At 39.6% G+C, this 26,770-nt stretch overlaps 1 protein-coding gene across 1 annotated transcript in view; it reads left to right on the top strand.

Moving 5' to 3' along the window:
* DCAF5 (DDB1 and CUL4 associated factor 5) overlaps positions 1–26,085 on the top strand; it is a 73,713-nt gene extending 47,628 nt beyond the window's left edge. The window contains exons 7-9 of the mRNA XM_005149246.3: positions 6,371–6,437; positions 17,408–17,535; positions 24,031–26,085. Coding sequence (XP_005149303.2) covers positions 6,371–6,437; positions 17,408–17,535; positions 24,031–25,833 — 1,998 coding nt within the window. The 3' untranslated portion in view covers positions 25,834–26,085. The remainder of the gene's footprint in view (positions 1–6,370; positions 6,438–17,407; positions 17,536–24,030) is intronic.
* Positions 26,086–26,770: the final 685 nt, after the last annotated feature.

The raw sequence follows: 26,770 nt of genomic DNA, 5'->3' as shown, positions 1-26,770 counted from the left end.
TGGGAGACAAATGCCACGAAGAACAGAATAGCATAAGCCCTGTTTCCTTAGGAAACCTTTCCTCTTTGGAAAAATGTTCAGTTTTTACATTCTTTGTGTAAATGGATTACTTCTCCAAAGTGCTGATTACTATGAATTTCAGTGTCCTTTGCACAAATAATCGATGTTTTCAGATTTCCTCGGTGCTTCAAGTCAAACTGTGGTTTCCTCAGTGCATATCCCACTACAGAGATGTGCAAGGCAGCTCTTCTCATGAGCTCAAGAGGAGCTAAGATTTCAACCTAGCACACTGCCACCAATCCAGATTCTTTATCTGTTGTCATAGAAAAAAGTAAAATCCTGCACCCCACCATTGAGCTACATTATATTACAAGCAATATATGGAGGGACTGTACATCCTGTCTCTTTAAGAAGCTGTGCAAAGTACCAGCAGAACTGTTCCAAAGTTAGATGCCTTTGAGCTTCTTCCCCAGCATATGGATTTTGCTTTACTTCAAGAAGCTAAGAGACAGCTTGCTAAAAGCCTGAGAAAGATTCTGTCTACTCTGATCTTTCTGCCCCAACTTTCATTGGCCCCTCTGAGGAAAGAACAGACATGCTCAAGTGAGTGGGAACTGAGATTTAGGTGTAGTCTCCTTCAGAGCTGACTTGTTAGTGAAGTGGTAAGCAGCATTGTGGAATTTGAGTCTCATTGTCCTGCTAGTAGCTTAGCAGCAATCAGTTTTCAAATGGTTATACCACCTCTGTACTGTTACCCTTGTCTCATTCATACATTTGTAATTATATGGTGATAAAACTTTTATGTTTCAGCTTTTAAGACAAATTCTCCTACATTCTTCTTCTCTCCTAAATTAGTAGGGCCGTTCAGAAGACTTTTGGAAAAATGATCCATATCTCCTGGTCCATTGTTTAGGGCCAAAAGCTTGAAAGGTCTCTGATATAGGTCATACACAAGAAGAAATTTTATGGAAACAGGAATTGTGGATGTTGGAAACTGTAAAATAAGGTTTGATTTGGATAGAATTTTATTGAAATACTCCATATTTAGTAGCATCTGAGGGAATACACCTTGTGAGATTTTGAAAGCTTTCAAACTAGTACTGGTAAGAACAAAAATAAAATCCCCAGTGGTAGTACTCTACAAAACACAATGCTAATGCTACTGTTACAAGCCTATAGCTGCAACAGATTAATCTCCATTTATTTATATCAACTGTTATAATTTCCTTGGTGAGAGAGAAATTGAGAAGAGTGGGGAGCAAAGTAAATCTGCCAGATTCCTGATGATAGTTCATTTTAAGCATTTTATGCGTACTTGAAGCTCAGACTGAATTTGTGTTTTCTCCAGCAGCAGACTAACCACGCCTGAGAGTTTTCTTCCTTCTAAGGCAAACTTCTGAATCAGCAGCTTGGAGTCATCTGGAAGCCTTTTCCTGTCATTGTTGCTAACAGCTAGACATAGAAGCTGATTTTTCCCTTCTAAAAATACTCCAATATTAATTATTTGCAACTGTTTTTCTGTCTAATCTGATGTTCATGTGAATATTATGAATGTTCATTTCCGAAGTTGTGGTCAGATACAGCAGCAAAAAATGCAGACAATGAAACAGGTGGTTTCAATATTGGTCTCTCTCCCCCTGGACATCTGAGCTCCTCACGCAGTGTCTGGCTTGATTTAGAGTTCAGCACTGTACTGGTTCTTGAGGTTATGTTCTGCTTGGGGTTTGTCTTTTGAGGGGGAGGGCAGGAGGAATGGAAGTACACACTGTCTTATCCATTTACTTGTCTCTCTGAATGTGCATGGTTTTGCCTCTTACTGGCTTGTCTCTGATTTCATTATCTGGGCTTTTGTTCTGAAAGTGAAATTCGTAGAAGGTATTCTTCTAGGAATTACATTTTTCACATCCAGTCAGGTCCAAAAATCCTTGGCCACAATTGGAGTGGAGTCTGAGCATAGGCAGTGTGACATTATTTCATTTGCCCTACCTGAACCCCTTCTTTTTTCTTTCCTTTCTGTTCCTTCCTTTTAAAAAGTCTACTTCACTACCTCAGGAATTCAGCCCTATTAACTAGGGTTTGGTGCACTTCATAACAATTACTTCTTTAAAATGTCCAGTAGTAAGGACTGACTTTTGTGTTTTCTTAATCCTTATTCTCCAGTTTCCAACTAATGTGGAAAACTGTTGGCTATTGTTATAGTAATAATACATCAAAGAAAAATTTAACAGATGGTCATGTAAATGTCCTAGTAATGTCAGTCCAGCTGTGCTCTCCAGAGGCCTTGGGTTCCCATTGTCTTGTGCAAAGAATACTAATTGGAATTGAGTTTCTTTTTCCAATGTCATGGAAGAGATGTTCCTGACTTCAGCAGTTTGGGTGTCTGCTCTTGAAGGTTCAGTGGGCACATTTTTTCTTGCAGTAGTTGCAGCCATGGAGTTGTGTTTCTGGCAGTCTCTTGGTCTGTCTGAAGAGCCATGTTCTACTTCTTAGACCCTATCACCTGATCTTACAGAAAAGGATCAAAGAAATGCATTTGGGGATTCAGTTCTTTATTGTGAGAACAGTAGCAAAATATGTACCCTAGGGGTATCCTGACAGGGAAAGAGTGGAACACAACTCTACTACAACAACAATAGTGGAATGGCAGGGTTACCAAATAGTGGATATTTTGTGCAGTGTGATCTATTTCTGATAATTATTGGCAGAGCTAACTATCAAAATAAAATTTAAATATATATTAAAAGTTTGCAGCTTGCAGCCCATTGCTTACAATATCAAACTTGTGTAGATGATTTTTATCAACTAATATTTGGTAAGTGCTTTTGGCACTTAGTGGTGGCTGTCTCAGTTACAAGATTAAACCCATAAGTACTTCTTCAGAACAGTTCAGATCCTGCACTGAGCTTGATTCCTTGACTAGACATAAATTGCAGTGTGGATGCTTTATTCATCGCTACTTACTTTCTCTTAATTCACTCCAGAATACATTGGCAGTGTATTTGATTGGTGCAGATGTCATTAGGCTAGAAAATGGTAATAAAGCAAAAGGACTTCATGGTGCTTTTAAGTAAGTAACAGCTCTCTCAATTTGAGATAGTTGGATTGAGTATCTCCACTATGGGAGATGTCAAAAAGTCATCTGGACATGGTGCTGGGCAGTTGGCTGTAGGTGACCCTGCTTGAGCAGGGTGGCTGAACCAGGTGACCTTTGGAGGTCCCTTCCAGGCTCAGCCATTCTATGATTCTGTGAACTACTTTAGGATACTTTGCTGATTTATTTCTTCAAATCACCCACATGTGACAACCTGAATTTAAGCAAGTCCATGTACTGAACTGCAGCTTATGCCTCTGTTTATGTGGCCTACGTCTGTCTTCCCATTGTAGTCTTCACGAAGCTCTGATGGGTGATGGAGTGTAAAGGTTTCGGATGGGTCTTTTCCTGACTCTTCCCACCTCTTCCTGTCCTGCCCCCCAGCCCCCAAAACAACCCCAATCCACGAAGACAATTATTTCCCTCTTTATTTTTATAATCTTTGGAAAAAATGTATCAGAAGAGAGATCTGTGCTCAGAGCACAGTGTCCTCAAAGTTCAGATCAGATTGCTTAGGGAATTGCCCAGGTGAATTTTGGATTTGTAATGGTGGATATTCCACCACCTTTCTGGGTCTAAGTTGCAGTGTTTGTTAATGCTTCTCCTGAACATGCTGTTCCTTTGTGTTCAGCTGGAATTTCCCTTGCTGTGACTTGTGACTTCCTGAGCATCCACTGCATGCTACTGACAAGAGTCTGTCCCAAGCTGCTCTGTATTCCTTCAGGCAGTAGAAGACTCTCGAGGTCTGTCCCTTGACTTTCTCTCTGGCTAAATAAGACCAGTTCCCTTAGCTTTTCCTCACAGGTCACATGCCTTCAGCCCAGCGGCTCTCCTCCACTCTCTCTTTGATTTATTAGTGTCTAGTTTATCAGGGGACCTAAACTGGAAACAGTATTCCTGATGTGGCCACAAAAAGCACCAGGTAAGGGGCATAACCACTTACCTTGACCCCCTGGTTGCGCTCTTGATAATACAGTCAAATTGCCATTAGTCCAGATCACTGTGATCTCCAAAGCAAGACAGAGTATACTCAGGTCAGTGGTCTTTGCAGGTATTATGTTCTAGTTCCATGGGCAGTGATATGCCAGGTTTCCTAGAGAATTGGCCATTGATTCTTTCAGGACACATTGTTTTTCTGCAGATGAGTCTGGAAGCTTGCAGACACTTTATTCCCTGCATGTACATAATGTGCTTTTTCTGTGTTCATGCCTGGTGCAGGATATCTGAAATCTGTTGCTTTAGGGCCTGTCATTGTTGGTAGGTTTGCTTGATTCATAATGTAAAGTGCTAAATGACTCATATCGAGGAGCTGTTAGAACTTTGTTAAAAAAGAGTGTTACGGGTATAATTCTAGATACTGAGCTTTTTAGGTAGTTTAGGAGTCTCCATTTTTTTCCCACATGTCCTAGGCAAATTAATTGCTGCTTCAGCCACACAATTTGGTAATAAATACTAACAATTAGCAACATCTGTATGGCTTTAAACAAGACCTTTTTCCATGTAACACTTCTTCTGTAACAAAACGTATTAGAGGTACGTTCTTTCTGATTGCTGGGAGGTTGCCTATATGAGCTTAAACCACGACAGAGCCCTAATCTGTGTAGTTTTGGCACAGGGGCTCAGCCTGCAGTGGACTAACTCTTATGAGCAGTAAAATGAAAAGGAAGCAGATATTCCTGGCACTGCCAGGTCAGTTTGGCAGAGGTAAATTGCCTGAGTGCTTGAACACGTTGGCTTGTAGAAATTACTTTCTGGCTGGAAAGGATGGGTCTGTGAGTGGTGCAGAGCTAGTGTGCACAAGTTTTTAAAGGAACTTTTGTTTGATCAGTGCTTCTTATCTGTCAGAAAATGAGCAGGAGTACATTCATAAGTGCTTGCTCATATCCTACATCCTTAAAAAAAAGAGAAAAAAGAATGGTTGGATTGTGATAGTAGGAAACCAGGGAAGCTATTTTAATGGTTGATTATTGCATTTTTGTGGCTGGAAAAATCCAAAACTACTGCAGTAATGTAATTAGCATTGCAAACAGAATATATGCAAATTTATAGCAATTTCCTCTGTGTTAGTGTATATTATTTTGTTTGCTTGCTTCTCAGTCCTGTATTATTCCAAGAATTGGCTCCTCACTGCTTTATGTTACTTTGCCTGATGAGTTTATGTATCCCCAGAGAATGAAAGACAGAAACCAGTTATATTTGAGCCAAACAAAAAAAAATCTGTCTCATATCAAAGGTTAGAAAGGAGCAAACTTGCTCTATTTATTTTTTTTCTTCTTCTCCCTTTCATCTACCCTAGTAATAAAATTATTGATTAAGCATAAACCTTAAGTCAGTTGAGGGCTAGAGATTTACACTATCTATAATTGGAATATAATTGGAATTGAAATCTGCCCTTGGTTCTGTAATGTATCATTTAATCTCTGATTTGAGAAAGAAATAAATGCCAGGGAGTAGAGTTTATTGGAGAAGAGATATTTGGAGACAAGGCGCAGTGTGTTTGTGTTGTAACTGAGAAGCGTAAACTTATGTCAAATGTCACCTGTCATTCTAGTGCATGTTTGTAGCATACTGGGCTACTTCAAATTGCATATTGCCTGAACTTCTGTACAGTAGATTGCTTATCATTCATGCACAGTTGAAAAAGGGCAGCCTTCCATCTTGGAAGAGTAACCATAACCAGGAAAAAAATGAATAGTATGATAAATGTGGGGTTTTTTTAAACCACTCGAGACTTGCTGCCAGTGAATGTTTAACTTTGGTTTTGTTCAGTGTTCAAGATTATCCTCAGTTACTGACTTCTGATGGACTTAGTAGACTGATGAACCAGATGTGCTTGTGCTTTTATAAATGGACATGGTAACTCCTAGGTATGTGTTTGATGGAGTTTTACTTGGTAGCTCAGGAGATGATAAAAAAGGATGAAGGACATCTACATTAAAAAAAGAGCGGAGTTGAAGGCTGCAAGATAGGAGAGTTTGATTTAGGCATGCTTGTATTAAAGCCAGCCAAAATCCATAGCCTTATTTAGCAAAGAGAACATTCACTTGGGGAAGTAGGCATTAAATACATGAAACATGCTTTTAAATTTTGGTCTGTTTGTATGAATGCAATGTTTTTGTGCTCATATGTCACCCCTACTTAAAGGGTAAGTTGTTCAGAAAGGTGCAAAGAATGTACAAATCATTTTCTTTTTCTCATTTTTGGTTTGGAGAAACTCAATCAGCAGTATGATCCAGGTGATGCTTTGTGGTAAACTGCTTTTATTTTTGTTCCTAACAGTATATCCTTTCGGGCTCTGATGACTTCAATTTGTATATGTGGAGGATTCCTCCAGATCCAGAAGCAGGTATGTTTTGTTGGTTTGGAATTTGGGGGAGATGGGGCAGGTGTCTGACAAATACTGGTTTGCTTTTTTGAAAAATACCTGGTTTTAGCTTCTGAATGCAGGGTAATTCTGAGGAAAAGTGGATGAAGAGTTTACAAATGTCTAATCCAGTCTCTGGATAACAGTGGCTGATGCCATTTGAATATTTTATTGTACTGATTATATTTCTTGTCTCATTAATGATCATTTAAGTCTTCTAGATGAGCTGATGAAGGGCAAGAGCTGTGGCTGGAGCAGGGTGTGTCTTTCTTACCTCATCTACCAGCTCTGCTGCTTCTAAGCTCATCTAAGCTAGTTCATCAAGGAACTTAGGACCTGTTGCTAAGAAATTTCATCTCATAATGAAGCTTGCAATGTAAAATGGTGCTGGTTTCACAGGTGAGCAACCTGTGAAACCTGCCTCTCTTCCCCTCTTTCTCTCCTCTTACACCAAACCTCTCCCACTGATTTCTAATGCAGAGCAGTTTTGCTATTTCTCTCTCTGGGTTGAAGAACACTATCAGCTGGTGGAAATCACCACTTTTGACTTCCAGCCCTTTCCAGTGCTGGGGCAGACATGCTAAGGAAATAGCACTAGCTCAGCTCTGTGTGAAACTGTAGGAGAGGATTGTTAAATAAAAGCACCAATGTGTGTGGGGTGTAATAGTAGTGTTGTAGATGGCACAGCTGGTCAGTGCCTAATTTTATATAGTTTAGTATTGTGTAGGTTTTGGCAGTATGACACTCCAAGCCACACAATGTCAGCAGATCTTTTCTGTTGAAACAAACCGCTGGGCTTTTTAGAAGGGAGTTGAATCTTGATTGAAAGACTTAAGACTTCAGGAAATGTACTACCGATTCTATTTTTAATGGCTCTGACAGTTTAAACTGTACATTTTAGAGGTATTAAGTACAGTTGAGTGCTATCCTGTGGTCTCAGGTGCTTTAGCAATAGTGAGAGCAAATTACAAGTTGTGTTAGAGGTAAAATGAAAATATTTTGTTTCATTTTCAAAGGCTGTTAATCATAGCTGTGTAATCCACAGCTGAGAGGATGACTGGCCTCTGAAAGGTTTGGTTAGTGGCAGGGTTTTGAGGAAAATGCCGTTATAATTTTGGATTGCTTATTTAACCAATATTTGATGTTACAGTCCAGAAGTCCTGGAGATGGTCATGCTAAGTATACCAGTACCTTGGCTTTTATTTTTGCATAGGGTCTACAGAGACTTCTCCCTGCTTCCCTTTTGAATTTGTATGATTCTCTTTTACAGTTGACACTGGTTTACTGCTACTTATGGATTTTCCTCTTAGTTAAAACAAAGGTTACAATACATTTAAATCAGTTATTTATGTTTAAGATTTTATGTGTGGACTGTGGGGTTATATTTTATGCATGTCTCTGTACTTGTCCTGACTCCATTTGTAAATTATGGATTTGAGATTTTGTGTTTATCTGGCTGTGGGGCACGTGAAAACTTGTTCCCCAGGCAGCTGCAGGTGACAAACTCTTTTATCTGGGACCCTCTCACAAAGAGTGGTAGCTAGAATTACCACAAAACAACATCATATGTGGTTTGGTCAGCTTTCTTGTTTCTGGTTCTGGTAACTTGAGGAAGGGTGTCAGCAAACTTGCAACATCTCAGTTACAAAACGAGTTACTTTTTGTCAAGTGCTCTCAGTGGTTGCTTAATGAGAGCAGAAGATCCTGTAGTAGGAACCTGTATGTCTTAGTCTCTTGTAATTTGACCAGTTCTCTTACTGAAACATTGTAGTGAAACTTAGCAAGATTTGTTTTGATAAACCTGAAGATTCAGCAAGTAACTCATTGGCCATCCAAGTCACCTGTGATAGGCTTATTGGAGCTCTTCTTCATTCACTTCTTGAAGGGTTGTGCCTGTTTTGGATGTGATGAAACTTACTTTCTTAAATCTCATCCTGTGGATCAGAATAGTTGTTCAGCTAGAGAGGTTGCTGTGCTTCCTTCTTGGAAAGTGTTTTTCTGTAGGGATGTGAAGACCTTGAAAAGCTTATGCTTCAATGGAACACTCCTTGTTCTCATGTTCCTGCTTAAAATAGGAGTGTCTTTGGGTATGTGATCCAAGGGGGTGGAATGTGGTCTTTCATTTAAAATACTGTACAAACTAGAGAGGATGATGTAATGTCCCGTACTGTTGGTTTGCATCTGAAGTAAAAATATCTGATTTTTACCTTCCAGTTGAATTCAGACATTTTGTTGCTATAAATATTTAAATTACATCAGCTGTTTGTAAATAGCAAATTTTTGCAAGCCTAAATCTCTTCACAGAGCTGCATCCTTAAAAATAACTCTGAACATAGTTTGCTTAAGTACAGGTACAGTAAGTACCTAGCTATCTAGTGGTAAGTAACATTACTACACAAAAGGTAAGTAAAGTGGGAAGAAACACCAGTCAGGCAATTGCAAACATCTTTCAAGCTGGAGGAATGTGGTTACTTACGTTGGTATTTTGGCAAGAAAACTAAAAAATCTGCCGGATTTTGGCAGGGATTTTTTGTGGGTTGGGTTTTTTTTTGTTTTGGTGGGGGTTTTGTTGGTGGTTTTGGGTTGGTTTGGTTTTGTTTTGTTTTTATGTTTTGGGTTTGGGGTTTTTTTCCCCCCTAAATAATATAGTAGAGGTGTCCTCCCAGTAGGTTGCCTTGAGTCACTCCTCTGCAGTTGGAAACTCTGCCAGTGTTATGGTTCAGTCCAGTTATTAAACAGGGTTTACTTCAGGAAGGTCTATGAAAAAGGGTATTTCCTAGATTGCTTAGGAAGCTATTCTGTTGAAGAGTTTCATTAGCTGTCTCCCTCCACAATCTTAGATTATTCTAAATAGGCCAGGATTTCCTATGCCAGAAGGATGGTTGCTCTTTTACCACCTTTTGTCTTTTTTTGAAGATGGAATAGTTTGATCATTTTTTCCACTTTCTTCTCCATCCAAGTACTACTACTCAATTTTCCACTGTGCTGCAGAAGTAATTACCAGTTGTTTGGTGAATTTGTTAGCCAGTTTCCTCTTTAAAGTGTATACATATACACACACAAAAATACGTATTTTTCTTCAGGGTTAGAATTTCTAGAAAAATTAATACATTATTCTGGCAGAGGCAGTCCTGAGTTTCCCCAGCTTTTACTTGACTCCAAGGAAAGCAAGAAGTGAGAAGAGAAATCAGCCCTACATGACCTGCCCAGCAAGACTGTTAATAATAAGCACTTCAGGTAGTATTTAAACCTAACTCCTATAAACAGAGTCTCTTAGCTGGTAAAGAATCCCTGTTCAAGACAGAACCTAACATGTCTTGTGGGGTAATAGAGGGCTTAGTAGGCCAAATGTTTTGCAAAATGGAATTTACATTCCTCACCCACAACTCTGAATCATCTTTGCAACTCAGAGCTTGACTCTTGCTTTTGAAATATTGCTCAAAGATGCTATGTGAGGGGTATGATACTTATTTGTGATTGAGAAGACAGTTGGGAATCCTTCAGTTTACGTTAGCAGGCTGTCGCCAAACTTAAGGAAAACTGCACGAAATCAGAACAGCAAAGTGCATTTCAGAGTCTCTTTAATTCTGGCTGTGACTATAGCTGCTAGCAAGAAAGGGCCTGTCATTGTGGTCTGGTTACTAAACTAATTGCACCAATTTTCAGCAGAACTGATGAAATTCTTCTTCCCTTTTTTAATTCTCATTGGTCATTGTAAATGTAGACACCTCTTTAGGCCTGAAGAATTCAGCAGCGGATTTTTTCATGACTTTTGAACAGGGTTATCTTACTGGAGGCAGCTGGTGGTTTAAGTTCTCAAAGTTCCAGACTGAGAGGTGAAGATGAATAATAGATGATTAAGTGTTTCTTAATGCCTTTAGCTATTTCTGAGGTTTTTATGTGTGGGCAGACATGTATATATATACATACCATTTAGGCTAGGGCAGGGAAGCCATCTGACTGAATGGAGAGCATTCTCTGGAAGGCTTGTATTTCTAAAAAAATTGATTTTTTTTCTGAGGTATGGACTTGGGATCTAAACTGGTTTACTTTCAGGACTGCAGTTTGTCTTTTCCTTCAGGTCAATGTAGTGTGCTATGAACAGTTGTTTGATTATCACAGCAAGTAAGTCATGGGACAGTGTAAAAGAGGTTTTTGTATTCAGTGGAATTCAGACTGGTTTCCATGCCATGTGGATTGAAATACCAGAATCCTGTGGAAATGTCCCAGCTAGATGGCGTCTGTTGGAAAACAAGTCAGTGTTGGGTGCTTTGAAGTGCTGTAGCCACATGGAAGCCACATTCAGCATCCAGGAGTTTCTCTCACTGCCTTAGTGTATTTAATATCTAATCTAGCTCTAGAAAGCTGAAGATAACACTGAGCACTGAGAGTGGCTGGAGAAGCCTTAGTCCCCAGCAACTAGCCACCTGATTGTACCAAAGCTCTTTTCTCTTATTGAACATGTTTGCAGCTACCAGTACAAAATAAATGCGCAGGCAAGTAATTTTCACACCTCCCTTAAAAAAATAAAAATTCTATCAGTTGTGTAGTAATTTCACATATTTATTCCCTTTCTGTTCAGAAAGCATAGCTGTTGGTGGTAATTTGCGTGGTTCCAATAACTATGTAGAAATCATTGTGACCTATACAATTAAACACAGTAGAAAAGTGATCTGTTCAGACCAGAAAAGAGGACAAAGAGGAAAGGGTGTGCCAAAGTTTATTTCTATAGTAATTTGTCTTAGCTTTTATATTGTTGTTCAGCTCTACTGCTGATAACAACAGTGGGAGAGTTGGTATAGATAAGTTGTAGATGGATATGGCAGATACTTAGCAGCAACAAAATAAGGGAGAAAATATACATCCAAAAATAGCTACTACCACTACAGCTTTCTGCATATTCTTTTGATGAGAATTTTTACTTTGGCTTTTGGAACCTGTTCAGAGGTATGAGACCACCACAGGGCTGCTTCTGGGCATAGTCTAGACGAAGTGGGTGATTGCCTGGAAAGGCAGGTTGCCTGAAGCAAATGCCAGCCCATTGCTCCCTATACTTTTGCTAAAGCTCTGCAGGGCCACACTGATGCTTTACCTTACCTGGGAGGTGGAAGGTGGGTTTGAAGGTGACAAAGGAAGCAGTCTGCAGGTGAGTTGGAGCTGCTTTCTTGTGGGGAGACACTACCTTTTTGCTTTCTCATGTAATAGAAGTACTAGGCTGGAGTCCCCTGCTGCCGCCTCCAAACTGTCTCCCCTTAGCATAGAATCATAGAATAGCTAGGATTGGAAAGGACCTTAGAAAAAATGTTGGCCAGCCCCTGTTGTTCTTGCTCCATATATGATGGAACCAAAGTCCGTTTTGCCTGTGCTGCTGAGAAGACCTGAAGTTGCTTTGACTGCTGCCAGAGCTGGAGTCAGATTTCTGATGTCACTAGAAGGGATGCTGCAGGGCTCTGGGCTCTCAGGCAAAAGTGCTTGTGTTTAAATCTAGTTTCTCTGCATATGGGTCTCTGAGGAGCAAAGCATCTGTATTGTACAAAACAAATACAGGTCTGTGAGTGACCAGAAAGAGACTTTTTAGGGAGTCTAAACATAATCTATTGCACTGAAAGCAGAGGTCCTATGTCCTGTGCATATTTGTTGCATTGTGTTGTGCATTTGCTTTCCAAAATATGGTACCTCTCTTCCGTTAGTGCGTCTTGACCTCATAGGATTCAAATGCAGGGCAATTGTCTACAGTCTAAATATGCCCTGGATTATTATTAATGAAAACCAAATTAATTCTAAATGAGCTTTCTACTGTAGTGCCAAGTACTACACTGGAATGGTATGCCATGGCACACTGGCAGCTGGTTCTTCTCAGGAGTTTTCAGCACTTTGACTAATTCACAAGGCTTGTGTGAAGTTATGCTTTAGTCTGTTGACCGTCTTTCTACCTTATATGAACAACCAGTGAGGCTTCTTCTTTTTCAGTGTCCTACTTAGAAAGGACTTCTTCTTAATGAGGTCATTTAATTCCTCTGTTACAGAGCCAGTAGAGGATTGTTCCTTATCCCAGCAGGTTCTCCAGTGCTTTGACAGTTTTTTAAATGTTTGGAATAATACTGCTTCTATTAGTTTGGAGACTGTTCTATATTCTCACAGGATTTTGCCTCTAAGGCTCTTTTCCTAATAATATATCACCTCCCTTTTTACCTTATCCTTCAAATAATTCATTCTTCTGGGTTTTTTTTAACACTACTACATGTTGTGGAGCTTGGGCACGGAAGTCAGATTGCTGTCCAAGGATCTCACTCTCCTTCGTTATGATTTACTAGTGTTTTATTAAAATGTATTGGTATGTACCATCCAGAATGTTCACAGTATGTGAAATGTCAAGTCATTTGCATAAATATTTACAAAACCATATAAGTAACAAGGGTTTCATTAGCATAATATTTAAAACATAAAGTAATAAAGCCAACTGAGAAGTAATCACTTTGACAACTTAGTGGGCATCTACTTTTGCTTCAAAGCATTGTATTATTTCTCCCTTCTGTTTGTGTTGGAGCCTGTATATAGGCCTCATGTTACCATGGTATTCTTGTCAAACACATGTAGGGGAGGTCTGTTTAAAAATGTACACTTCAGATTTAGGCTTTCATAAGTTATTTCTTCCATCTGGTCAGATATTGGAATACAATTTTATTTAAAGAAATTTTTGAGACTTTGTATTGCCCTCTTTGGAGCACTTATTGCAGGATGTAGAGGAAGAAGGATTTTCTTGACATGTCACTTTGTGTATCAAATAAAAGCAGACCAAACAAACTCTGATCAGCACAGCTGGAACACTAAACCACTACTTAGAACTGCCTCAAAGCACAGCAATTTTTGGAATGTATTGCAAAACCACCTAGTATACCTCCATTCCTTTGCTCCAGTAGTTAGAGGTTAGACAGACAAAACCCTTTTAAAATCAGCATAATCAGCCTCTGAAAACTTTAAGACTTAAAAAAGATATATATTATTAATAACATATATGTAAGCTAATGGCTTCTGTATAAACACTGCTTATACACATGGTAACTGTGTTAAGAACATAAAAGCTGCCAACTGAAACAGTTGTAGGACCTGTGCATGCCACTAAATTCAAAGGCAAACAAACAACACCCCCTCCCCATTCCCTAAATAAACCCTCCCAAACCTCAATAGCAAAATTTGAGTGTTGTTGGGATAGCAGGGGTCAATTCTGCTGAAACAATAGAAGAAAAATACCAGTTTAAGTGAAGACAGCAAAAAAGAAATAGAAATTATTGCATGCAGAAAAAGGAAGATGGCTTCAGGAATTTGAGCAGTTTATGGCCAACCTTCATTTAAGGTACAGATGCACTTTTTTTTGCCAGCAGACGTGAGGGAATTTAACTCACACTGTGAGATGGCTAGAAGCTCTATGGCTGCAACTAAGCCTCTGCTGAGAGACCAGGGGGATTCCAGACAAGTCTGGACACAGGCATATGTCTGCCATGCAGATACTCATATAATACTATTAATACCGACTTTGCTGGGCTACTATAAAATGAAGGGACCGCTGTCAGGATAATGATGTAGAAGGGTCTCTGTTAAGCACTTACTAGAGACACTGCTTAAGATCACAGGAGTTGGTAGACTAAAATTGAATCAGACAAGGGATTGTCCAAAAATGAGGTTCTGGGGCAGTCTATTATATTTGACACAAAGATTATCAGAGTATTGATGGAGTCAATACTCTTTGGCTTAAATGATTAAAACCTCACGTACTACTAGAAAAAGCTGACTGCTAAGATTTGTAATTTCAGTAATCTGCTTCTTAATTCTTTTCTTAATTGGGCAGTTAGATGTTTTAAGGGGCTTTGTAGGGAGGTTCAGCTTCACTCTAAGAAGAGAAGTATGTTCTACTACTATGCTCCCTCTGATTTTATTGTTAATAGCTTAAAAGGAATTTAGGGAACTTCAGTGTTAAAGTAGAAAGTTTTGGAGTTCCTCTATAGAATCAGAACAGTTAGGGTTGGAAGAGACCTTAAAGATCTTTGAGTCCACCACCCCTGTGAATTGCAGGGACACCTTCCACTAGATGAGGTTGCTGAAAGGGCCATCTAGCTTGGCCTTGAGCACTGTCAGGGATGAGGCATCAACAGTTTCTCTGGGCAACCCATTCCAGTGTCTCACCACTATTCCTTATATCCAGTATAAATCTGATATTTCAGCTTAAAACTGTTGGCCCCTTCTCCTCTCACTACAGGCTGTTGTAAAAGTCTCTCTGTGTATTTCTTACCATTTTCTTCTTTATTAAAAAGCTGTAGTAAGGTCTCCCTGGAGCCCTGTCTTCTGCAGGCTGAACAACCCCAATTCTCTCAGCCTTTCCTTGTAGGAGAGATGTTCCAGCCCTCTGATCATTCTTTTTGTGGCCCTCCTATGGACACTCTCCAATGGGTCCATGTCTTTCCGATCCTGGGGACTCCAAAGCTGTACTGCAGTACTGCAGGTGGGGTCTCACTAGAGCACAGCAGACGGGCAGAATCACCTCCCTTGACCTGCTGGCCAGGCTAGTTTGGATGCAGCCCAGGATTTGATTGGCTTTCTGGGCTTCAGACTCTGGCTGAATTTGACTGCATTCTAGGGACAGCTGCATTCTAGACATGGCATGCTCTGCACATTTTATCCAGTGCTCTTAGTGTATCAATAAATGCTTCAAGTTTAATGCCAGAAGACAGTTCTGGTATTAAATAACTGTTTTCATTGTTTTACTAGGTAAATGACCATGGGTTCATTCACCCTGGTAGCAGTACCACAAGAAGTCAATGACTGACTTGGAAATGCAGCCCAAGATATTGGTGCCCTAAATTTGTATTTAATTTTCCTTATAACTGTTTTTTTGCTCAGTGTCTAATTTCTGTCTCTTTTGTGTCTTGTACATAGGGCATATTTCTTGTTTTGTATTGGCAGCTAGAGTCCATGGACAGCTAAAACTTGGTTTAGGCATAACTTACAGACTTGGAAACATTCTCTAAGCAAATTGTCTTGTCATTCCTGAGGCCGTCTTTCCTGGAGCATTTGTCTGCTAGGTCAAGATAAATGTGTTGAGAGCTGGCCTTGATGTAACCGTCTACTGCTGACTTGGTAGATGCAATGAGATTGACAGCTGTGATTTGGCTGGAAGGAATGTTGTGGGAGTAAGGCAACTTGCCATCAGCCATAAATGTGGTCATGTATGTCTAGCAGGGTGAGCAGAATGAAAGGACATGAAGAGTTTCATAAAATGGAAATCAAAAGAGCCCAATTGACATATAATGATGTTGCTTTCCAGTCAGTACTTCTCGGTCTCAGCCAGTTCTTGGTCAAGTTTGCTTACACTGGTGAAATCTTGCTCCAGTTGTAGAACTTACCTCTGAACCTTTACAGAAAATACAAGTCTACCCAAGTAAGAGAGCTGTTCCAAGTAGCTCAGACACAGTGCAGCTTTGATGCACATATTTAGAACTTAACTGGAGTGATATTCTTCAAGTTTTCTTAATTTTAAATGAGACTTCATTCTGTATACGAAGTCTTTACAGTGGCCATGTTTTTGGTCTTTGGAGTTATTCACTGTCTCTTTTCTCTTCAGGCATGTTATCTTTCTGTCCCAAAGTGCCATGAGAGTGCAGTTTGGTCTGCAGAAATTGATTTGTGCAAACAGAACACTTTCCAGAAGCAGTAAGAATATCTGTCTGAGGCTTTTTAGGAGCTGGATGACTGACTTCTCATTTCTAAATGTTAATTGTGGCTTATACACCACATTACACTTCAGTCTGGTCTTCAGAGTGTACCTATAATGAGTGGAAGGGATAGAGTGCTTTTTCCTTTTTAAAGAGGTGAGGGGCTGAACACATGCTCACTAGTTGCCTAGAGAACATAAAGTGTACTTGTTTAGTGTTAAGATAATTGTAAGTAGCACAGAAGCTAATGAAATTATTTTAACTTTCTGTAAGGTGTGCTTATGACCTTTGAAGTTGTAAATAGAAATATTGTTTTTCTCTGAAGTGCTTTTCAGTTTTTACTTCCCCTGTTTTAAAAGTTTTGTGTTCTTTCACCAAAGATGTTAATTGTAACATCTTGAGTGACCCTTGTTCATTCAGATGCACAGGTGTGCTTTCTGGTGGTTTTAATAGTGAATCTATGAGTATAAAAAATTACTGTGGGAGTTTCTTGCTTTGGCAAGACCTAGTGAGAGTCAGTGACCAAGCAGAAGAGTTGTCTGGCTTGTTTTGGGTTTTACCATTAACACAAAAGCATTCCACTTCAGCTAATTCCCTGCCTTGTGAATGCTATAACCCTCTGGTCAGATATGTTGTTTCATGTCCCTCTCTAAGCTTGATTCACAGAAATAAGAGTCATTGTAGATCCTAGTCTAGGGAATGCTATGCTAAGTGTAGCTGTAATGTAGTGACTCGTGTTAGTAGCCTCGAAGATTGCCATCTTTAGATACCTACCTGCCAGACCAGAGTCAACTGTGACAGTAATGAATTGCAGATTAAAAAAAAAACCAAAAACCTAAACAAAAAAGGGTATAACTATTTTTAAAAGTCAAGCTCTTTATTTGTCTCTGCTTCAAATTTACAAATTGAGTAGTGTCATGCCTTAGGCACTATGGTTTCACTGGTGATTTCATTAAGTATGTATGTTGTTCTTATTCACATACTTGTCATATTAGGTCAAAAAACTTCATTGTTTGTTTAGATAGTTGAATCAAAGCTAGCCTCCAACCCGTAATTTGCAGGAAGGATGCTTTTCATAGAAGCATTGCTCATAAAATTGGAATTTTGCAGCCAGCACAGTCCTTAAAATATTGCAAAATAAAGCTGGAGTGCATTGTTAAATATAATATGGCTTTAAATGATTGTGAATGAAAGCAATATGAAGACTTAATAATTCGTTCCAATGTGTGCTTGTTTTTCCCCTAGGTGGCATTGGCAGGGTCGTCAATGGTGCTTTTATGGTATTGAAAGGTCATCGGTCAATTGTAAACCAAGTCCGGTTTAATCCTCACACTTACATGATCTGTTCTTCTGGTGTTGAAAAGATTATAAAGGTAAGATAAATTATGAGGAAATGTGTTCTTTTAGTATTTCAGGAAGAAATGCTTTGTTTTGCTCATCATCGTTCTTTTCCACATCCATCCTGTCTTCTCATCTTATCCTTTTGTCAAGTCTCACTTGATGGCTAAACTGATAAAAATTTTTAATTGAGCATTTCAACTTCAAACTCCATTTCAGGTTTAAGAGTTTTATAGCTAAGGATACCGTTAGAATTTCCTGGGTTTGTATTTTGAAAAATGAACTATTTTTATAATGTTTCATTCTGCACATAACTGAAGTATCATGTGAACAGTCTTTCTCAAGAGAGTTTGGTCACAGCTGTAACATGATCTCCTAAAACTTCTGGTACTTTGAGCTGAAATTTAATAAAAATCTCTCCAAAGAGTATTGTTGAGCCTTAGCCTAGCCTGACCTAGCTGAATTTAGCCTAATACTGCCTCAGAAGCCCTTCTAAAATTTTTATACATGCTTCTGCATTGAATCAATTCAACATACTTCTATGTGGCTTCCAGAGGAAACAGGACTCTTCATACCTTCCACAGTGTCTCATTTGTGGATCCTTTAACAATGTACTGTATTTCTAGAAAGTGTGTGCTTTCTTATGTGGAATGTAAAGAGATAACAAATGTGATTAGGTTCTGAAACTTTCTTTCCTTAAAGACAGCCAATATTGTGGAAGCAAGGCAAAAACTTTATTGTCATTTCTAATCACAAAGGTTGAGGATGGGGAGGGAGAGGATTATACTACTCTAATGCTCTTTGTATTCTGCTGCCATAGAAATTTTGCTATAATGTATGTCTATAAAAAAGTTGAAAGAAACCAGAACCATTTAATTTTTCAGTAGGATAATGAGAACCGATGCTGCATCTATTTTTTGAATGACTTCATAAAAATCTTACCTGCATGTGGCTATAAATAAGGTTATTTGAATATTAGTAAATGCTTCAGTTAGCTACAAGTTGACTGAATTAACTGGTTCTGCAAAGAACTATTTATTAGTCTGCAACTTACAGTCCAGCATTGGCCTAAAACTCTTGGACCATGGCCCAGTGACGTGCTGAATCACCTGCATTACAGCTGCTATCAGCATTTGGGTTCTGGCTGTAGCTGGGCTTTCCTTATCTTCTATGTTCTGGTGGTCCTTTAGTTTACTTTTCTACTTTTTTTTTCATCTGTGTCCCTCTTGACAGGTTTGAACAGAAGTGTACTGAGCAGTGTTAGCAGCTCACTGATTTTCTAATTTCCAAGCACTCAAACTGACACTGTTTAACAACAGTTTTGCCAGAGGCTATTTTTTTTTTCTTTGGGAACTTGGTTCACACAGCCTGAATTCTGCCTTTTGGATTTTAGATCTGCTGACCCTTCACCCTAAGAATCCTTCCTGCATGAGTGTGCTTAGACTGTTGGATTAGCATTGGTATAAACATCCCCTGTGTTGCTTTTGTGTACTTCTACTGGGATTTTGCTGGGGGTTTTTTTGCCTAGTGATTAAAAGGTTAGTTCGATTAAGGCTTCAGTCCCAGGTTGTGTAACTCTTCCAAAGACACCTCTGCTTGAGTGCTTCCTTAGAAGAGAATTCCTGTTGTGTCGCAGTATGTGCAATGGAACTTGTGTAGCTGCTTTGAAGGAACTGGATTCCACAAACATTGCAAACTAGAAATAAATTAACGGAAAGGTGCTTAATATATTAAATTTGTTAGCAAGCAAGAACTTCCTACCCTTTTGTGTTGTATGTCATTTTGCCTCAGCTTTTAATGTGCCTTCTTTGGGGATCAGGTTGTTTTAAGGCTCATACCTTGTCTGAACTTCATGACTTTGCTCTTTAAAGGTATTGTCTGAGTGAACAGTGGTTTGTGAGTGACCATACAATGGTGGTTTCTTCTTCATTCCAGCTACTCCTACAGATAAGCTGGGGGCTAGTAACTGCCACCAGCAGAAGGGCAAAACAGGAAACACAGCATCAGCCATTCTTAGGGACTATTTAACACATTAAAACCAGCTGGGAACACAAGTCATTCCCTTGCATGGCTACCTTTCTTTCCCCCATACTAATGCTTAATATGCTTGCTTGGAGAAGTGGAGATGACAAGAGGAAGAGGCATAAATAAAAAATATACTTAGGCTCTTCTATGATTTCCAGTTTTTGTTGAGTTTTGTTTGTTTTAATTAGTTCCTTAAGCAGTGGCCTTCCTTTTACTGTCCTTCAAGTGTCTCCAAAAAATCTTTCTGGAATTAAATCACCGAAGATGACTTCACTGTGGCTGGCTGGTATATTCCATTCCTTCAATCACAGAAACTCTGTGATGAATTAAAAATGTGGATGCTAGTAACTGTTTGTCTGAGCCTTGAATTTTTAGACTAACTGGCCTAAATTTAGTACTTCCAGAAGTGAAGAACTGATAGCACCAGCATCAAAGCATGATACAGACAAGCCATTCAGTATTTCCACGTGCTTCTGCCAACACACTTTCTATTTTAATGCTGATTGCAAATGAGATACAAATTCATCTCAGGCCTAGCCCTGCTGAAATGAATAGTGTTGACAAAAATTATTTTGACCTTTGTGGTTATGATTTCTTTTGCTTTAGTTTTATTTTGTTGTAAAGAACCTGCAGAAACATAATTCAGTAACTCAGTGGTTTAGGGTTTGATTTCTGCTAAGACTAAGAATACAGTGGATAAGATGAGGGTGTGTACATGAATATTCAAGTGAGGAGGTTTCAGAAACCTAAAGTAAGACTCAACAAGCTCATTAATAAAGAATACTCGAAGCCTTGACTCCAGATAGTGTGTGATGCAACCCACATGAATTGCTCATTGCCCTGCATTTCAGAAACCTGAACTTCAGTAAAACAGAAAAGCACAGCTGTGAACTAAAATTATCATTTGCAGTAAGCATTCACCATGAGGGCTAAAGCTATGTAAAACAGAAAAATAGCACTTTCCCCTCAGTTAACTGTGTGAGACATTGGGATGCGCTGGCAGGAAAACTAATTGCAGAAAAAATAAATGAGGCATTCCCTCTGATGTGTGGGGCTTACAGGAGGACCATGGAGAATTATGGAGTTAGAGGAAAGTTCCAGAAGAGATAGAGAAAAGTGCATAAGGATTTTCAGAAAGAAATAGTGATTTTAATTGGCAATGGAATACTGTGTATCTAGGCACCACTGTTGAAGGTCCTATTTGTTCAGAAACCATCATTGTATCAAAGACAGCAAAGTCTATTTGCCAGTGTTGCTATGGTGACAGATTAATGTCATTGTGGCTAACTGCCTCTTCCGAATCAGATCATCTAATATAGCTGGGTTTAATTATTCTCATGCTACAGGCATAACTACTTTTTTTGTTTTAAATTCTGGGGGGTTGCTACCATGGAATACAAGCAATTCAAGACACACTCTCTGAAGCGTCTCTGCTGAAGCAGAGAACCAGTTTTGTACTCCTCTGGTTTTGTTCCTACTTTTATATCCATATCCAGGGCATCAGTGAGTGATACCTAGCTCCTTAATCCTCTGACAGAGAAAGAACTTCTTGATAGTTTGTTGCTTCAGTGGGATGATTTGCCAACTTATTTTCTCCAGTTTGCTTGCATTCTTCCCCAACATGGTATCAGTCAGAGGATGATAAAAAGGTCAAGTCATTCCATTTACAAAGAAGCACCTTTCAGATGCTACAGTGTGCTGGACCAGCTACTGCCAGTTTAAAGGCAAGGACAGATTTTTAGCCTGATTTCTTTCTGGCAGGCCCTTGTACTCCTTCATAGCAAAATGTCTAAGAAGTAGGAATATCAATCTCCAGAGACATCTAATACTATACAAACTGAGTCATCCTGAATTCCCTTGACTTCTCTATTATTTACTCCTTCTCTGTGAACAAATCTGTCTTGGAAGGGAGAAGCCTCACTATGGACTCTTTGTAGCTATCTTCAAAATATAAAACACAGCTGTATTTTCTCTGATGCTTGCAGAGTGAGAAGATCTGGTAGGCTAGTAAGCATGTGGAATTTCTCTGTGCATACTTTATGTACCTTTGTAGATGACATTTCATTGAAAACCAGGCCTTTCTCAGAGGGACTTCAGAGCAGACTACCTCTCCTCCATTTATGTTGGCTTATACAGAATCTAAGAGTTTTCTAAGTCTCTTGCTTAAAATGAAAGTAGTTTTAAAACTTAATGAATCGATCTGATACTCCTGAGGCTCTTTGAGAAAGGGGCATGCCAGCCTGCTTGTCCAGGCATGCAGTATGAAGCATTTACAAAAAAGTATATGCTGCTTAAATGCAAAAAGATCTGATCCACTTGTTGACTGCTCAGTAGTGGAACAAAGAGGAGAAAAGAGCAAACATTTTGGGAGAAGGTACTGAACGTTTGCTAGTAAAATTGGCAAGAAAGCTGCAAGGCAGAATAGTCTGTTGGGCAAATAGAGTTCTTGTTTTTTCATTTAAAAACGTGGTATATTCCCAGATCAACAATCTCATGCATCCACTGAGAGAGGACTCTTTCCTATGTTGTCCTTAGGAAGTGGAGCATGGGAAATAATTAGAGAATAAGAAGAGATTCTTTCTGTTCTCTTGAATAATTCAAAAAAGTTAAGTATGGTTGATGAAACTATATATAGTGGGCTTAGGTTGGGTTTTGTTATCTTTATCTAAACTTTGTGCTTATCCCTTGAGCTATGTGTCTAGTAAGTGCAGTACTTAAACAAAGCAACAGAGACAGTCTGGTTTCAAGTATTAGATTAATGAACTCTACTAGAAGAAAATTTGCATGAGTATTGCAAATAAAAATAGCAATTAAGTACAAATAGCCAATATGCCGTGACATTAAAGCATGCTCCTAGGAGCAGACTAATGTACTGTAACACAATGTAAAATACTTTTGCCTTTGCTCTGAAAGGCAGCTTGATGGTTGCCATACAAGGATATATCTGCAGCCCACTTTAATTTTGGAATAGTGTCTCTTTTATCTACATAGCCAGATCATACACAGAAGCTCTGTTCACCATAAATTACAGAGGATGTAAAATAAAGGCATTCAAGTTTGGGAGAATTCCAGAATAAAGGTTACCTGTATATCTTAAATTTGGCTGTACTGAACATGTAGCTGCAAGACAATTTATTACATTTTACTTCCGATATTAAAGGTGTAAGATCTTACTGTACACTGCTGAAAATGTCTGTGAATTCAGAATTACTGTCATTCTCTTGAGTTCTTTTTATAGTGCTTGTCATGGTAGTATCAGATTATGCTGCATGTGTTAACTATGCATCTGTGAAATGAGTGCTGATTATGCCATTTACACAGGCAAAACACTTTTTGTTAGTGGTTTTGTCTACTTGGAACAAAATTTGACTAATTTATGTTGGGAAAAGAATTAGATGTTTTTGCCAAAGTCTATCCAAAAAGGCCAACCTGTTATAGACAGCTGGCATAGAGGTTTTTTTCCCTGAGCTTGTTAGCATGGTAAAACCAAAGCATGATTGAAATCAGATACTTTATAAGCAGAACACTAGGGAACTATGGTGGATAAGCTACATACTAGCTCTGCTTACATTAAGTGGTGTGCATCACATTAACCACCAAATAAAGAATAACATGGTAGTGGTTGTCCAGTGAATGCCTTAATTTTACTGCCCCCAAATCTGCGTGTAAAACTGAGAAGGGTAAGTAGATCCAACTGTTATATTTGCTATGGATTACCAGTTTCTTTGTGATATTGGTGTATCTTCTTTGGGCTTTTTTTATTTCCTTTTCCCTCCCACACCATTAAAAAGGAGGGAAGGCTAAATGGACAGCATGGTCAAGGCTGTTGCTATTGGCGAAATTGTTACACTTTGCAATGTTACTAACCTCTCTCTGCTTCAAAAGTAGCTTTCAGTAAAGCTCTTCTCTTTCACCTAAAATTGCTGCTGTATCCTGAGAGCAAGTTGGGTGCTTTCTTTCCTTCACAACTGTTCCCTAAAGGGAGTACTGCAGCGCTGCTTTTCACCTCCATACACCCAGCTCCCTGTGGGCTGATCAGGTGTGACTGATAATGAAGCTGGATGAAATGTTACTCTACATCACTGGCACAAGCAACTGTAGTTTCCTGGGAAACAAGTGCCTTCATTAGTGCCAAGACTGTATTGTAGGCAACAAACTATTCTTACTGTTAGTGAGTAAGCATGTCCTATTATATAAAAATAGAGCCCTGCAATTTCAGAGAAATTGCTACACAATGAAATATTGATGGATAATCTGCCGTGTGAGAGCTTTTAAATTCTGGATGTGTGAAGTAGATTCAGGAAAAACACATTTGTAAAAGTGGAATAAAAAAACCCACATCTCTGGAATACTTCGAAGTGTTGGTCTGAGGGGTTAAAAATAATAATAAAAACAATCTGCAACTTGCAGTTGTTTTGGATATTTATGCTTCTGTTCTATTTCAAGTGCTTATAATAGTTTATGAATTCAACATCACATGATTTTTCTTCTTCTTTCTGTTACAGATCTGGAGCCCTTACAAGCAGCCTGATTGCACAGGGGATCTGGATGGTAGAATTGAGGATGATTCACGTTGCCTCTACACTCATGAAGAGTATATCAGTCTTGTGTTGAACAGTGGTAGTGGTTTGTCCCATGATTATGCCAACCAGTCAGTCCAGGAAGATCCACGGATGATGGCCTTTTTTGACTCCCTGGTGCGCCGGGAGATTGAGGGCTGGAGTTCTGACTCAGACAGCGACCTCAGTGAGAGCACAATCCTGCAGCTCCATGCAGGAGTAAGTGAACGCTCTGCTTACAGTGAGTCGGAGTCCTCCGCCTCTTTGCATCACTCCCCACCACATGTGGCTGAAGAGTCTGATGAAACTGCCTATAACTTAAGGGCCTTAAGATCAACTGCATCCCCCTCAGCCAGAGAAGACATGGCTTCCCGTCAGCAGAGGCTCTCTGCACTAAGAAAGTATCAAGATAAACGTCTCCTGGCCCTTTCCAATGAGTCTGACTCTGATGACAACGGCTGTGAGGCAGAACTAGATACAGACCTTTTCCCACGGCCACGGTCCCCAAGTCCTGAGGAGAATGAATCCAGCAGTTCCAGCAGCAGCAGCAGTACAGAAGAGGAAGAGGAACTGAATGAACGACGTACATCTATGAGGCAACGTAATGCACTGAGGCGCCGACAGAAGGTGCAAAAGGAGGAAAGGACTAGCACTAACACAGAGAATGTGACCCCCTGTATAGGTGAGGACATCTATGATTACCCCCAGATCAAAGTAGATGATCTTTCTTCTTCCCCAGCTTCTTCACCAGAAAGGAGTTCAGCCAACAAAGAAGTTCTCAAAGAAAGGACATCACCTTGTTCAGACAGTGAGTCAGTAGAGAGAAAAATTTATAAAGCTTACAAATGGCTTCATTATTCTTATATATCATATTCAGCTAATAAAGATGGTGAATCCTCCCGAGGAGATGGAGAGAATGACGAAGGGAAACCAGGAACTAGTGGAAGGCACAGTGCAGCACACTTGCTAAGTAAGGAAGATGCTAGGAACTTGAGTTCGGTAGTTCCTCAGGGTTCCCCAGCTCTTTCTACTGGAAGCCACAACAGAGAAACTTTGAAAGAATGTGGCTTAATAGAAAACTCTAGTAATGGTCAAGCTCATGAACGCGACAATCAGCGATGGATGGAGGGTCAAGAAAACGCATCTGAAGACATAAGCAGTGGAGGTATAGAGCATACTTTTGAGACTAAAAAGCTCAATGGAAAAGCTAAATGTAAAGGGCTAAACAGTTGTACTGAAGAAATTCAGGCTGCAGGACTTGCAGAACAGAAAAATAGTCAGAACTGTCAACCAGCATCAAGCCATCACTCAGTGGTCCCTCCGTTCTCTGCTGTTGCCATCTGTAGTATGTCAGGTCACTGCCCCAGAAACCAGACTGATGACCATGAGGAGAGGAGCCTCGACACCTCCTGTGTTAACCACAGTAATGGCCACTTGCATCTTCACCCTTCATGCTTCAGCAATGGACAAAGTTTCGGAGAGCAGGAGGCTGTGACGCAAGGACTACAGGTGCACTCGAATGCTGATAATGGCAACCTTGTACAAGTAGGTGGGACCTTGCTCAAAGACTGCTGCCTGTCTGAAATGGACTCCAACAGCTACAGTGTGAGCACAAGAGAGGATACTGCTGACTTGCATCCTACAGGCAGTGAGAGCACTGAATCTCTCGGAGGACTGAAAAGACACAGAGCAGAGTTGGAAGATGCAGATTCAGAAAGTTCATCCTTAGAAAAGAAGTTAAAAACATGATAAATGCAAATGTCTGTCGTAGTGTGCACTCTCAAAAAAAAAAAAGGAAAAAGAAAGTATTAAAGGCACATAGAGCTTGGGTCTGAAACATTGCGTTTGATTCTCCATTCCATTCTGCAGTGGGTCTGTTTTAGATTGCCAGTGGTTCATGCTGTATAAAATTCCAACTTACTCCTTAATGAGACTGAGTCTAGTGTACCCATACAAGGTTCTGTTTAAAGTAAATTCTTATTAAGACGGTTGACTGACTTATTCTTGTGTGAACATGTGTCGTTTGTTCAGCCAGCCAACCAGGATGACTGCTTTAAGGTTTAAGTGTTCTTCTAAGAAGGAATTTTTCCTTAAGTACTGACACTTACTTCACATTTCAGGCTCAAGAGTGATTGAATTAAATCACACTGGTGGTAGCTGGAGTTGTGTTTCTCGTTGAGGAAAACAGGGAGGAAACTTTTCTGGGCCCTTTATTCTGCTTCAGAAACTAAAGAAATGCAGCCATTAGAGAGGATGTTTTCAGAACTGACTGGTGTCTTTAGAGATGATACTTCATGAAGTGCTTGCTTCTGATACAGCTCGGTGACATTATTTCTATGCCAACAGAAAAGCTGTAGGAAGTAAGCCTCTTTCCAAAAATCACCTTTAGACTGTTCCCATGGTGACATTCAGTTTTGTAGGTTTTTTGGTTTTTTAAGGAAAAGAGCTGAATAACACAGTGCCATCATGATATTAAAATGTGATTGTTTGATGAGAGGAAGGTATTATGCTGTAGGCCTCACTCTAACCATGGGCTGTTAAAAATCAGGCATTGAAACATGCCTTTCTGTGAACTTAATACATCATTACTGTTATCAGGAATATGGCTCTGAGTGTTGGGATCTTGACTGTGCCTTCCCCTTCCCCTGTGTGCTTACTTGGAGGAGGCAGGAGGCCAAATCGAAAA

This window comes from Melopsittacus undulatus, chromosome 4 (genome assembly GCF_012275295.1).
Source record: "Melopsittacus undulatus isolate bMelUnd1 chromosome 4, bMelUnd1.mat.Z, whole genome shotgun sequence".
Lineage (NCBI taxonomy): Eukaryota > Metazoa > Chordata > Aves > Psittaciformes > Psittaculidae > Melopsittacus > Melopsittacus undulatus.
This window is presented reverse-complemented; position numbering and strand designations above follow the sequence as displayed.